Source organism: Apium graveolens, chromosome 6 (genome assembly GCF_009905375.1).
Source record: "Apium graveolens cultivar Ventura chromosome 6, ASM990537v1, whole genome shotgun sequence".
In the NCBI taxonomy this organism is placed as follows: Eukaryota; Viridiplantae; Streptophyta; class Magnoliopsida; order Apiales; family Apiaceae; genus Apium; species Apium graveolens.
Window position 1 is genome coordinate 61,562,124 of NC_133652.1, and position 11,710 is coordinate 61,573,833.

At 35.5% G+C, this 11,710-nt stretch overlaps 2 protein-coding genes and 1 non-coding gene across 4 annotated transcripts; 2 read left to right on the forward strand and 1 right to left on the reverse strand.

Annotated features, from left to right (window-relative positions):
* The first annotated feature begins 39 nt into the window (after positions 1–39).
* TRNAV-AAC (transfer RNA valine (anticodon AAC)) lies at positions 40–113 on the forward strand. The gene has a single exon. It is a non-coding gene; the product is annotated as a tRNA-Val (tRNA).
* A 12-nt stretch (positions 114–125) lies between these two features.
* On the forward strand, positions 126–5,157 carry LOC141668371 (rhomboid-like protein 11, chloroplastic). Of its 2 annotated transcripts, none has more exons than XM_074475233.1 (7): positions 126–418; positions 1,022–1,143; positions 1,545–1,630; positions 2,452–2,492; positions 2,619–2,785; positions 2,859–2,921; positions 3,120–3,941. In XM_074475233.1, exons 1-7 carry the CDS (start codon positions 202–204, stop codon positions 3,186–3,188), a joined length of 765 nt encoding a protein of 254 aa, XP_074331334.1. In that variant the 5' UTR covers positions 126–201; the 3' UTR covers positions 3,189–3,941. The 2 variants fall into 2 exon arrangements, with proteins under 2 accessions (XP_074331334.1, XP_074331333.1); XM_074475232.1 differs by lacking the exon at positions 3,120–3,941 and adding an exon at positions 4,794–5,157 and having other exon boundaries at positions 132–418.
* Positions 5,158–6,708: 1,551 nt separating this feature from the next.
* LOC141668313 (proline-rich receptor-like protein kinase PERK15) lies at positions 6,709–11,155 on the reverse strand. The gene is made up of 8 exons (XM_074475129.1): positions 10,615–11,155; positions 9,954–10,418; positions 9,733–9,819; positions 8,711–8,781; positions 8,334–8,419; positions 8,077–8,221; positions 7,445–7,606; positions 6,709–7,223 (listed from the first exon to the last, which is right to left on the reverse strand). Exons 1-8 carry the CDS (start codon positions 11,099–11,101, stop codon positions 7,038–7,040), a joined length of 1,689 nt encoding a protein of 562 aa, XP_074331230.1. The 5' UTR covers positions 11,102–11,155; the 3' UTR covers positions 6,709–7,037.
* Between the last annotated feature and the right edge of the window lie 555 nt (positions 11,156–11,710).

The following is an 11,710-nucleotide window of genomic DNA, read 5'->3' on the forward strand; positions in this document are numbered from 1 at the left end:
ATTTAAACAATATTAATTAATATCAGAATATCACTGCAGGGTTTCGTGGTGTAGTTGGTTATCACGTCTGTCTAACACACAGACGGTCCCCGGTTCGAGCCCGGGCGAAGCCATTTCCTTTTATTATTTATATTTTTTTATTGGGTTGAGGCTTTATCTTGTCACAACTTGCTGGCAATCTCTCATTCTTACTTATGAACTATGATGATGGCAAAGTTTGTTGGATTGCATCGTAGCCCTGCTCTATTTTCATCCCCACGCTGCGATTCCATTCTTCCAGTTTCAATTCCTATCTCAACCAAACTATATTTTCCATTCCATTCCTTTCCTCATAAAATACCATTATCTACGCTCAACTTCAAAATTATTCACCCAAAATCATCACCATTCCTATGTCTAAACAAACCTTCTGATTCAGGTTTCTTCACTCATCCTTTTATTATTTTCTTCAGACTTCTGCTTACAATTGTATGCTTGATTGCTTAGTTTTTTTTTATTTATTTGCTGTTGTTTTGTTAATCTTCTGCTTGGCATTCCATCAAACTACTAGCGTGCCAATTTTACAGCTTTGTTAGTGATAGTACTATTAACATAGTTACAGTAACAGTGGTTGACTTTAGTTAGCAGTACTAGTAGTTACGTAATTTGTAATTATGTAACACATACGATTTTCGTAACTAGTTATGCATCACATAAGCTGTATTTACAAATGCTAGACTTCGTAGATGTTCTCCTTTATGAAGAAAAGCATCAAAATGTGTGCAATTTTACTTACCATACTTCCCTTCTGAATTATATACCCCTTGTACGGGCCTCATTCGAATGGAAGATGTTCATCAATTATCATTGATCTGAAAAAACCTTTCTTCAAATACGTAAACGAAAATTTTTCAGATTTAAAATTCTATGAGGTTTCATTTGAGGATACTTTAAGAAGCTTGCATCTGTAATGCAGTGAATTCTTTATATCATTAAAATTTTCTAAAGGGATGAGTGTAGCCATTTTTAATATGTTTGTTAGATATGATATCACAGCTGGAACTTGGGAAGCCTGAAAGAAGGAGGCCAGTCAAGCAAGTTAATGGAATATTCTGGATTCTACTTCTTAATATTGGAATATTTGTGGCAGATCACTTGTTACAGGTTCCAATTGTTTTTTATACGCAGATGCAGTTCTCTAAATCTGTCTTTAATGATCTATAAATGTGCACCGAGCAAATCTGTTTTTGAAACTTTAGAACAGTAATGTAATCACCGTTCTCATGTAGGAAACCATGGTTGATAGAATGTCTTTGCTGTCAGCGACCCGAATCATTGTTTTGAACTGTGGAGAAGAATGTCCTTGCGTGTCTAGTGAACCAAAATTATAAATAAAAACTTATATCTCAAAGTTAATCTTCTATCATCAAAATAGATCCCCCCCCCTTTAAGTTATTTTTCGTATCCTTTTATACTTCCATATAATGATATATACTCGTCATAGTATAGTATGGTAGTGGAAGTCAACTAGTCAAGTTAACTCAATAGTATCTTGACGTTTTCAGGTTCGAGGTGTTAAAGCTCTATATTTATACCACAATTGGCCCGTTTGGTACCAGTTTGTAACTGCAACATTCTGTCATGCTAATTGGTAAGACACTGTTCAGTGGAAGAGTCTTGGAAAAATGCAAAATTAACGTGCTACGAAAAAACATAATTTTAATTATGTTCCTATCAATATTATTAAAGGCGAGATGCGCACCGAGGCGCTAGGGTCCCTTGGAGCCTAGGCGATGAGGCGGGGGCGAGGCGCGCGCCTCATCGAAGTGAAACGAATTTATTTAGAAAATGAATTACTTATTATAGAATTCTGCAAAAACACCACAAATAGGAATATGAAACTTAAAGGAACTTTCATGTTGGATAAGTTTTCTTACTATCACTTTTTTCGGTAGCCATTGCTCCTTTACGGTGTAAATCATACATATATATCATTATGTAACTGGAAACACAAAAGAACAAGCATATACATGGTAAGGAAATATATATGTTTAATTGTATACACACACAATATATATATATACATGATACACACACAGCTTTACCGAGAAGAAACGAAGTAGAATATACATGTATATGTAAGGAAATGTCTTCACGTTTGTTATTATTGATATGGATTTCTAAACACTTATGGGCTTAAAAAAAGTTGGGTTTTAGGGCTGTTTTTTAATATTTTGACTGTTTTTGCGCCTCGTTGCGCCTCTCGCCTCGCTGCGCCTCTCGCCTCAGGGGTCTAGGCGTGCGCATCATTGAAGGCGCTGCGCCTCGATAAGAATTATGCGCTAATGGTGCGCCTCGGCGTTCCTATAACAACACTGGTTCCTATGCTTTACTATTCTTTATGAACTTTTTTTTTCTCCCGCCCTTTTCCTGCTGTTTTACATAATTCATTTGTTGTGTTTTTTTTAATAGGAACCATCTCTCTAGCAACCTATTCTTCTTATATATATTTGGTAAGGGAATGTTTCTTCATCAGATAAACGTTGTTGACCTCTTTCCACTGGATGAGCAAAGTTGACAGAATATTAAGCTTTATAAAGTAAAAATGAAATATAGTTTATACACTTTGCTGCATATAGGAAAGCTTGTTGAAGAGGAGGAAGGAAATTTTGCTTTGTGGCTGTCTTATATCCTCACAGGAGCTGGCGCAAACCTTGTCTCCTGGCTGATTCTTCCCAGAAATGCAGTTTCTGTTGGAGCTTCCGGGGCTGTATTTGGCCTATTTGCTATTAGTGTCCTTGTAAAGGTAATTGAATTAAATTTTTTATTATTTAAATTTATAGGCTTATTTATTTTGAGAGTCTTACTGTGATGCACAGATGTCTTGGGACTGGAGGAAGATACTTGAAGTTCTTATACTGGGCCAGTTCGTCATAGAGAGGGTATGTTACTTCTGATATCTCGTAGACTGCATGTCATGATGATCGTCGACTCTCCAGTAAAATCTCTTTTTTTTGCCTTTTTTGAACAAGCATTTATTTGCTTTGTAATTATACGTCATTTTGTGGATACCGAATCATCATATTAAGACAGGTAAAAGCTAGATATATAATTATTAAAAAAATCCTTTATACATCCAGATTGATAGCCAATTTTCCAGCATCTTGGTCCCTAAACTTCATCCACCCTGTAGTTGTTCCCAAGCATGATCAGGAGCACAACCACTCCCAAACATAGGAAGGCTAGTTTTTCCAGCTACTTGCTGTTCAGCAGGCAGCAGGCACTTGTAAAGTCCAGTTTAGCTTTCTAGAGGCCAGTAGTTGATAAATTTCAGAATGTGTGAAATTTATTTCTATTGTCACTGCATGCACGTAGATGATCTATGGCATATATTCTCCTCACTAAGAGTAACAGCTCTATCCTATATAGCTGGGTACATTTCTCACTTGTTCTGCTTTTCATAACAGTCTCATTTTTCTGTTTTTCTTGTATTTCCTTAATATGTCTCTCTTCTACCATTTTGCAGATCATATTGATCAGTATTTTGCATACTAAATTAGTTTGTTTTTATCTTGACAAAGCACATCTCTTCTTTGTACCTACGCTTTTTAAAACTTTGGCCCTTGGCTTTCTCTTAGGTTTTGTTAAACCTTACCAATCATATAAAACGGGACTCTTTTCATAGATAAACAAGGGCAGTTGATAGAAAAAGGTGTCGCACAACTCATGTATTGCTGTAAATATTAAAATTTTGCCTGGAAACAGGATGCTTAATAATCAGCTATTACATGCAAGGAGCTCCCTCAGGGTTTTAACTTTACCTGTAGAATGTTGTTTGACTTTGTACTAATTAGAATGACAAAAATATCTCTTTTTTTAGAGTTTGTGACAAGAATATCACTTTTGAAAATTTTGGCCAAAAATACCAGATTAATACACATTTTTAAGTTGGGTATTACTAATACGCATTTTACAAATGGGTAATTTGTGTAAAAGAAAGTTTTAAAAAAGATAAAATTTAATATAATTTGAGATACGCATTCAAGTAATACGCATTTGGGACATGTGTGTCTCGTGTTCTGCTTTTTTAATTTATTTTTTTAACGTAATACCCATTTCTCAAATGCGTAATAGACTATGCGTTATAGATTTACCCATTTCTCAAATGCGTATTAGACGGGTATTTTTGGTCATAAACTTCAAAAAGTGGTATTCTTGTTGCAATTTCTAAAAAGAATATTTTTGGCCATCACCCTACTAATTAGAAAAAATGACAAAAATACCTCTTTTGTTAGAGTTTGCGATAAAAAACCACTTTTGAAAATTTTGGCCAAAAATACCAGCATTATACGCATTTCTAAGTTGGGTATTACTAATAGGCATTTGACAAATGGGTAATTTGTGTAAAAAAAGTATTAAAAGATAAAATTTAATATAATTTGAGATACGCATTCAAGTAATGTGTATCACCCCTTTCACTTTGGTGATACGCATTACGCATTTGGGAGATGCGTGTCTCGTGTTCTGCTTCTTCTTTTTTTAATTTTTTTTACATAATACACATTTCTCAAATGCGTAATCGACTTACCCATTTCTCAAATGCGTATTAGGCGGGTATTTTTGGCCATAAACTTCAAAAAGTGGTATTCTTGTTACAAATTCTAAAAAAATAGATATTTTTTGCCATCACCCTACTAATTAACTTTTGTACCTTACGTTCGATAGCCATCTATATTATGTTATTTGGGTAAAGGGAGAAGGGTCAATTACAGTTAGCTCTGATTGACTTTATTGCATTCGTGTAATGTTACTAGGTGATGGAAGCAGCCCAAGCTTCAACAAGCATGTCAGGTAGTTTCCGTGGCAGCTCTGCTCTGCAGAATGTCAATCACATAGCACACCTTTCTGGTGCTCTTATTGGTGTGGCATTGGTATGGCTTCTTAGCAAAGTTCCTACAGATCCACCTGATCCAACCTCGAAGACAAAAGACCTGCAGTGATGAAGTGGAAAATCGTCGTTTGCGTGAATCTATGTTTAAAATTTTGTTTATACAAGTGAAAGGGATACTGTTACAATGATAAACATTCATTTAACTGCCAAACCGTAGAAGCTTTTTGAATACCTATATTGTACCTTATAATTCAATATAATGTAAAATTGATCCAGTCTTTTAAGAATTTAGTAGTTGCTAAATGGAGTCCTTTAACCATTTTTTTTTTACCAAATTTGTGATGTTATATATAAAAAAAAAAATCAAACATAGACAAATATTGGAATTTAAAGACTATTCGAGGTTATGATATGAAAGTACCTGTTGATGGAGGAATCTGGTAACAACAAAGATTGAGGTTTCTCGCCGGAACTAAGATCTGTGACGGTGGTTCTTTGCCGGAAACTTAAGCGGTGTGTGATTGATTGTGGTTGTTTTAGGCTGAGATTGATCAGAGTAAGTGGTGGCTCTCTTTTCAGCTCTCAACTTCTTACCCTCTCAATGTGCTTACGTACCCTTTATATAGGGATCAAGCCTGACACAGTTCTCGTAGAACAGGAAGTCTAATGAGTTTAGACTTCTTACTCCTAAGCCCAGTAGAAGCCTATCTGATATCCATCTTCCGCTAGCTTTAGGAATGTCCAACTATGAGGCCCAACCGCAAAGGCCCAAGGCTCGTCCGTAATCGTAGTACTTCACGGATAGTGCATCTCCCTGCGCAAGGATAACACTCCGCTACAGCTATCTCCCTTGATTTACGAACGCAGGTATAGCCACGGTTCACCCCAAATGCCAGACGCGTCCCTGTCCCCCGAATGAGGATAACCCACCAGATAGCAGGACAGGTGATCCCAAGCTCTTGGGTGCAAAGTGCAGGATAACTCCAAAGTTCTCAAACGAGGACACCCGTTGAATACAAGAACAGAGCTCCCAAAGCACACACCAAAGTAAACCCCACATCCCCAACGAGGACACCCGTTGAATACAGGAGGAGGCCTTCAATCATCAGGCATACCCCTGGAGGCCTTCAAGCTTTTCACGGACATCCCCCTCCTTGACCGTCTCAAGGAGTGAATTCTTCAGAGAGTACCTGCAACAAATACATTAGTAAAAATAATCCTCCATTGCTCCTCTCTATGCAAGCTTTGTCCTGACTTCAACATCAAAAGTATATAGATCAAACACAGGACGCGTCCTGACCCTTTGGGCGCGTCCTCACCTTCATAAATCCAAACATGTTTCCTCATCAATCGTTTCTTATAACATTCAAAATCACAGGACACGTCCTAGAATATAGGGCGCGTCCTCAACCTTATTAGACTTGCACTGTCTCCTCTAAACCATCATGCACAACATTTCACCTTCAATGACGCATTCATGCTAAAGTAGGCGCGTCCTAAAGCATCCATCACCATAAGATTTCATCTGCCAAGCACTTTCATAAATATTGACGCGTCCATAAAGCCTGGGCGCGTCCTTCCTTGACCATGCACTCTTCTCGCCTCGTAACATATCCTTTCCCAAGTAGGCGCGTCCTGAATACTTGGACGCGTCCTCACTTTCACAACGCAATACTGAGTTTGACTGTAATTAGCCCGCGTTTGACACGAGTCAATCCAATACCAAATTTTGGGTATAAGTATAACAGTACCTATTGTCATGCTCAAGAAAAATTGTGCAATATACAGTAATTATCCTCTAGCACTCAACATTAATAAAGAAATTATATAACAGTATACTGTAATATACAATGAACATATAAGTTTTAGTACATTGATAGTTAAAGGATAATATCACGAATAAACTACAGATTCTCAAGAGATATTACTTCGAGGGAAAAAAAGAAAGAAAAGAAAACATATATGAAGTGATCCGTGATGAACTGTAACAGACTGTAGCCCTGTGCTTCAGAAGCAGGAACCTCTTTCTCAAATGCATTCACTGGAGAGCTTTTCCAAAGCACGCTCATCGGTCATCAATCGTGTCTCCCTTATGTTAGAACCAACGAAGCCAGCCTTCTGAGAGCTTACATATGCCACAATTTAGATTTCTTTGTGCTATATGTGTTTAGCGTTGCCTACGGTATGTTTCTGGCCGGTTTAATAATCTTGATTGGGAATCCCTTGTGTCCCCGGTTTGAACAGAGCCGAAACATAGGGTGTCAAACACGTCATGAACCAAACTGTATCCAGGTTTCATTCCTTCATTGAAGAGTTCTGATGGAGATATATCACCTTCCAAGGTGCGGAGGATCTATATTATAGCATTTTGTCAGCATATGAAAAATCTAAGAGTGAAAATACATAATTGCATCATCCTAACACAAGATCTGTATTTTAGAGATTGTGAAGTTTGATTGTCACTCACTTCTTAACACTTCAACCTACATTAAAATTTTAAATTATTGCAGCCTTTTATGTTATATTGTGGAGTGAAATAAAAGATATATAATATTGGGTATTACTGTGAGTTACCTGACTCATACGTGGTCGAAGCTGTTCTGAATTGCGCACACAGGCAGCAGCACAGGATGCCATTATTGCAAGCTCTTCATGGTTGCAGTTTTTTTGCAGCCGTGGATCAACAAGGGTATTAAATTTATTGTTTTCCATTGCTTGCCTTAGCAAAGGCTTGGCCTAAAAATTCAACACAACAAACCATATTTTTAGTTTCTAGTTAAAAGTTAGTGCTTCACGTTTAGCAAAGCGTTGTACAGGTAACTGAAACGAGTTGCATTTCATAATATGTACTGTAGCATGCAACTACCTTTTAAGTTTCAAACCTTCTAATTACTTGTTGTAGTTCTAGTAATTAGCATATCCATTAATGATGAGTTGAACTATATAATAAATTGAGATATCAAAGTAGAAAAACTTGATTATTCATAGAAGCTAGTTGGTCGCACAATACTTATTCTCTACCATTTTTTGTTCAGAAAACCTTCTGAGTTTTAAAAATAATTGCACTTCAGAAATATTTTTGAGTAGGGCAGGATACATATGAGGAATTCCCTTGGTTTCAATTGCATGATGAGTTTTTTTGCACACGCAAGGTTCCTGTGTAACCAATTTGGAAAGAGTTGATATAACTAAGCAAGGAAACATACCCAGGGAACCAAGAAATCAGTTGATGAGAGATCTTTATTCAATGGTTTACGTCCAGTAATAAGCTCCAAAAGCATGACACCATAGGAGAAGACATCTGATTTATCAGAAGCTCTTCCACTTGCTATGTACTCTGGAGCAAGATACCTGCATACGTGGAACATGTGTAGAAAACAATTAGCCAAAGTTTGTGTTCCCGGTTCATTAAAACTCTAGGCTTTAAACTTGAAATGTAGGAAGTTTAGTTAAAATAAGGTACCCAAAAGTTCCAACAACCCTGGTAGTGACATGAGTTATATCATGATTGGTATCTGTAAAGAACTTGGCAAGTCCGAAGTCTCCTACCTGCACCATGAATTCGTTTCTATCTCAGTAAATTAGATATTTTGAAAACAAAGAGATAGTAGTGTCAAAAAAATTGCAAGAGTTTCATAACAAGGTGACAGTAAGAAACTGAAACAATAAATCGAATTAAACCACAAACTAAAATAAGCCCCCTAAATATAAAAATGATTGCAGTGCAGCAGAATCAAATTTTCAACTATAAGCATCCATGGATTAGCCAACTCTATTGATGGATCAAAATTTGAAAAAAATAATCATCAATAATAATGTACTGCTCTAAAATTAACTTGCCTTTGCTTCGTACTTATAATCAAGAAGAATATTAGATGACTTGATATCACGATGTATAATGGTTGGATTACCTGTAAGCACAGGTAGAAATTAGTAGAACCGGAAGAAAAAACATGTACTTCTACGTTATACTAAAACAAAGTACTGCCGATTTTATCAAACTCTCGTTTAACTGCTGACATCATCAAATTATAAGTGTCAAACTCTCATCGATTTGATAATGTCATTTTCTACTAATAATTTTTTACTCATTTAATTTACTTTCAAAATCTCTCTCTCTTTTATTGACTCCTCCAATTCTCTTTTTTCTCCATTTCTACTATTTTCTTTCCTCCTCACTTTTATATTCTTAAATTTAGAATTTATAATATTTCCTCTTTAATCCACTAATTTGATCTTTATCAAAATTTATTTTATTTACATAAATATTCATCAAATTCATTTTTATATTTTATATTTAATAGAAAGTTGATAATCAATATTTATAATTTGTGTGCTACTATTTTAAAGTTTTATTTTATTACTCATTATTATATATTATAAATTTAGTATTAATATATATTTGAATTAAACTATTTATAAAATATTTTTTTTAAAAATAATTATGAGGCATCTGCCCGGGAACTACTCAAGTATATATATATTTATATTTATATTTATATTTAAAATTATATTTATATTGTCCAATAATCAGAGTAAAGAATTAAAACGATTACTTGTAACTCGACTTTATGTTTTTCTATTGTTCAAAAACGGTCAACTAACCAACCCGAAGGTCTTGCCATATCTTATATTAATTTTAACACTCCCTCTCGAAACCCGTTTTTGGGTCAAAAGAGATGTCAGGTCAAATTACCTGTTCATCTAAAATATTAAGGTATTGGAAAGAGACTCGATGCATCAGGATATTATATGAATCTTGGTAAAAAATAACATATAAACGATTTGTTTTTTATGATTTCTGATATTACTAATTCATAAAGTTGGAGTTAAAGATAGCTAGAGAAGTAAAATGAACTTACAATCCTCATGGAGGTAAGCCAGTCCTTTTGCAGCACCTATTGCAATTCTCATTCTTGTTTCCCACTTCATAGCAGGTTTATCTTTACCTGGACATGTTTCATTTGCGAGAAATAAGATCATCAGTGGCCATTTGTAGACAACTTAATGTAAATGATCAAGATTTGTACTGACTACAAGAGAATCTACTTGCAAGATTATGTAAAATAATCACGACATCTACCATGTAAATGGAATTCCAAGGTACTGTTTTCCACAAACTCGTAAACAAGCAAACGTTCAGTGCCTGCAATACAAAAACCAATCATCGAAACAAGATGTCTGTGATGCACTCGACTAATAGTCTCCAACTCCGCTTGAAATTCACGTTCCCCTTGTCTACTTCCCATCTTTAACCGTTTTACAGCAATTTTTCTCTGAGTTGGAAGAACTCCCTTGTAAACGTATCCGAATCCTCCCTCTCCAAGAAGGTTTTCTGCCGAGAAATTCCCAGTTGCCACTGCCAATTCCAACATTGTAAAGTTCCCCCCTTCAGCAACTCCAATATTCCTTAATCTTGAATTATCTACACTATAGTTCAAATCAAGAGGTGGTACAAAAAACGCATTCCAAGGCCTTAGTTGTATATTATCTTCTCCTGGTTGATCAAGTTGTCTTGAAATCCTTGGTGCGGGATTATGAAATTTGCCTGAATAATCTCATAAATGAAGTAAATACACAGAATTCAGTAATCAACCTTCTCCTTTGTAAACAAATTAAACTGGTTCACAATGCGCGCTAGAAATATAATACTGACAGATTTCATATTAACCTAATCAAACCTATAAAAAACAATTAGTACGTAGTAGTAATAAAACTAACAAAAAACACGTAAAAAATCATACCCTTAGGCACAACTGGAGGCAAATCAGGAGGTGATGCATGATGATCAAGCCTCTTCTCTTTTTTCCGAAAACAAAAAATAAAGAGCATAATAAAAACCCCTACAATTGCACCACCAATAATAAGTCCCACTAAAATTTGTTTATCATTTTCTGCTGATCCAGTAACAACACTTGCCCGCGGAGGCGGTGCTAGTGGTAGTGGTAATGGTGGTGGTTGTCGAGAAGGCCCTTGTCGCCTGTAGTGCGGGGGAGGGGGAATAAATGAAGGTGACGGAACTTGAAGTAGAGGTAATACAACAGGAGTTGTCAAAGGTGATGGCGGTTGTATAGGCGGTTGAGAATAATGAGTTTGTGGCGGGAAAGTAGTTGAGTCATCATGTGATGGAGTAGTGATGGCAACTGGAGAATAAGAAGGTGACGGGGCAGGTGCAGGAGATGCCGGTGATGGTGATGGTGCCGGCGGCAATGACCAGGGCCACGTTGGCATTGGGAATTGAGCAGATAGTGAAGATTAGTAAAACATAATTTAGATAAGTACTCAGAGAAGAAGAAGTTTAAGGTAGTAACTAGCAAGTATAGTTTGAGTTGGAGTCGACTACGTGGGAAAGAGGACATATTCGAGACAGTTGCACTTAAACTCTACTTGTTTATTCTTATAATTAGAGTTCGATTTTTTTAATTGCATTTGAAGTAAAAAAATTAAGCTATGAAATTCATTTATTTAAAATTTTGGTAATATAATATGATAATAATTAAAAGTTAAGTTCTATGAAGACCGTCGCCGAAGACTTTGGTAACCACTCTGCAAATTAAATTTTGCATAAAATAATTGTAAACGTATATGTACTGTATGTAAAATATTACAAAATATTTTACTCTACAATACATGTTTAGTTTGCAGAAACATATACATTCTACTTATTAAATTTAAAAATCTTCAATAATTTTAATAAATTAGAGATATTCTTATAACATACTTTACAAAATAATTTTTTTTAAATGTTTTGATTGCAGAACATAGGCGGTATCCGAGATCTCCGCTAAAATAGCGGTCTTTATATAACTTTATTATGATAATTAAATATAAATATATATG

Excerpts from the sequence above, each read along its gene's own strand:
- LOC141668371 (XM_074475232.1), top strand. The coding sequence starts at position 202 with ATGATGATGGCAAAGTTTGTTGGATTGCATCGTAGCCCTGCTCTATTT. Across the intron at positions 419-1,021 it reads AAACAAACCTTCTGATTCAG|ATATGATATCACAGCTGGAA; the intron begins GTTTCTTCACTC and ends TATGTTTGTTAG. Across the intron at positions 2,493-2,618 it reads ATTCTTCTTATATATATTTG|GAAAGCTTGTTGAAGAGGAG; the intron begins GTAAGGGAATGT and ends TGCTGCATATAG.
- LOC141668313 (XM_074475129.1), bottom strand. The coding sequence starts at position 11,101 with ATGCCAACGTGGCCCTGGTCATTGCCGCCGGCACCATCACCATCACCG. Across the intron at positions 9,820-9,953 it reads CTTGGAATTCCATTTACATG|GTAAAGATAAACCTGCTATG; the intron begins GTAGATGTCGTG and ends AAACATGTCCAG. Across the intron at positions 7,607-8,076 it reads CTGATTTCTTGGTTCCCTGG|GCCAAGCCTTTGCTAAGGCA; the intron begins GTATGTTTCCTT and ends TTGAATTTTTAG.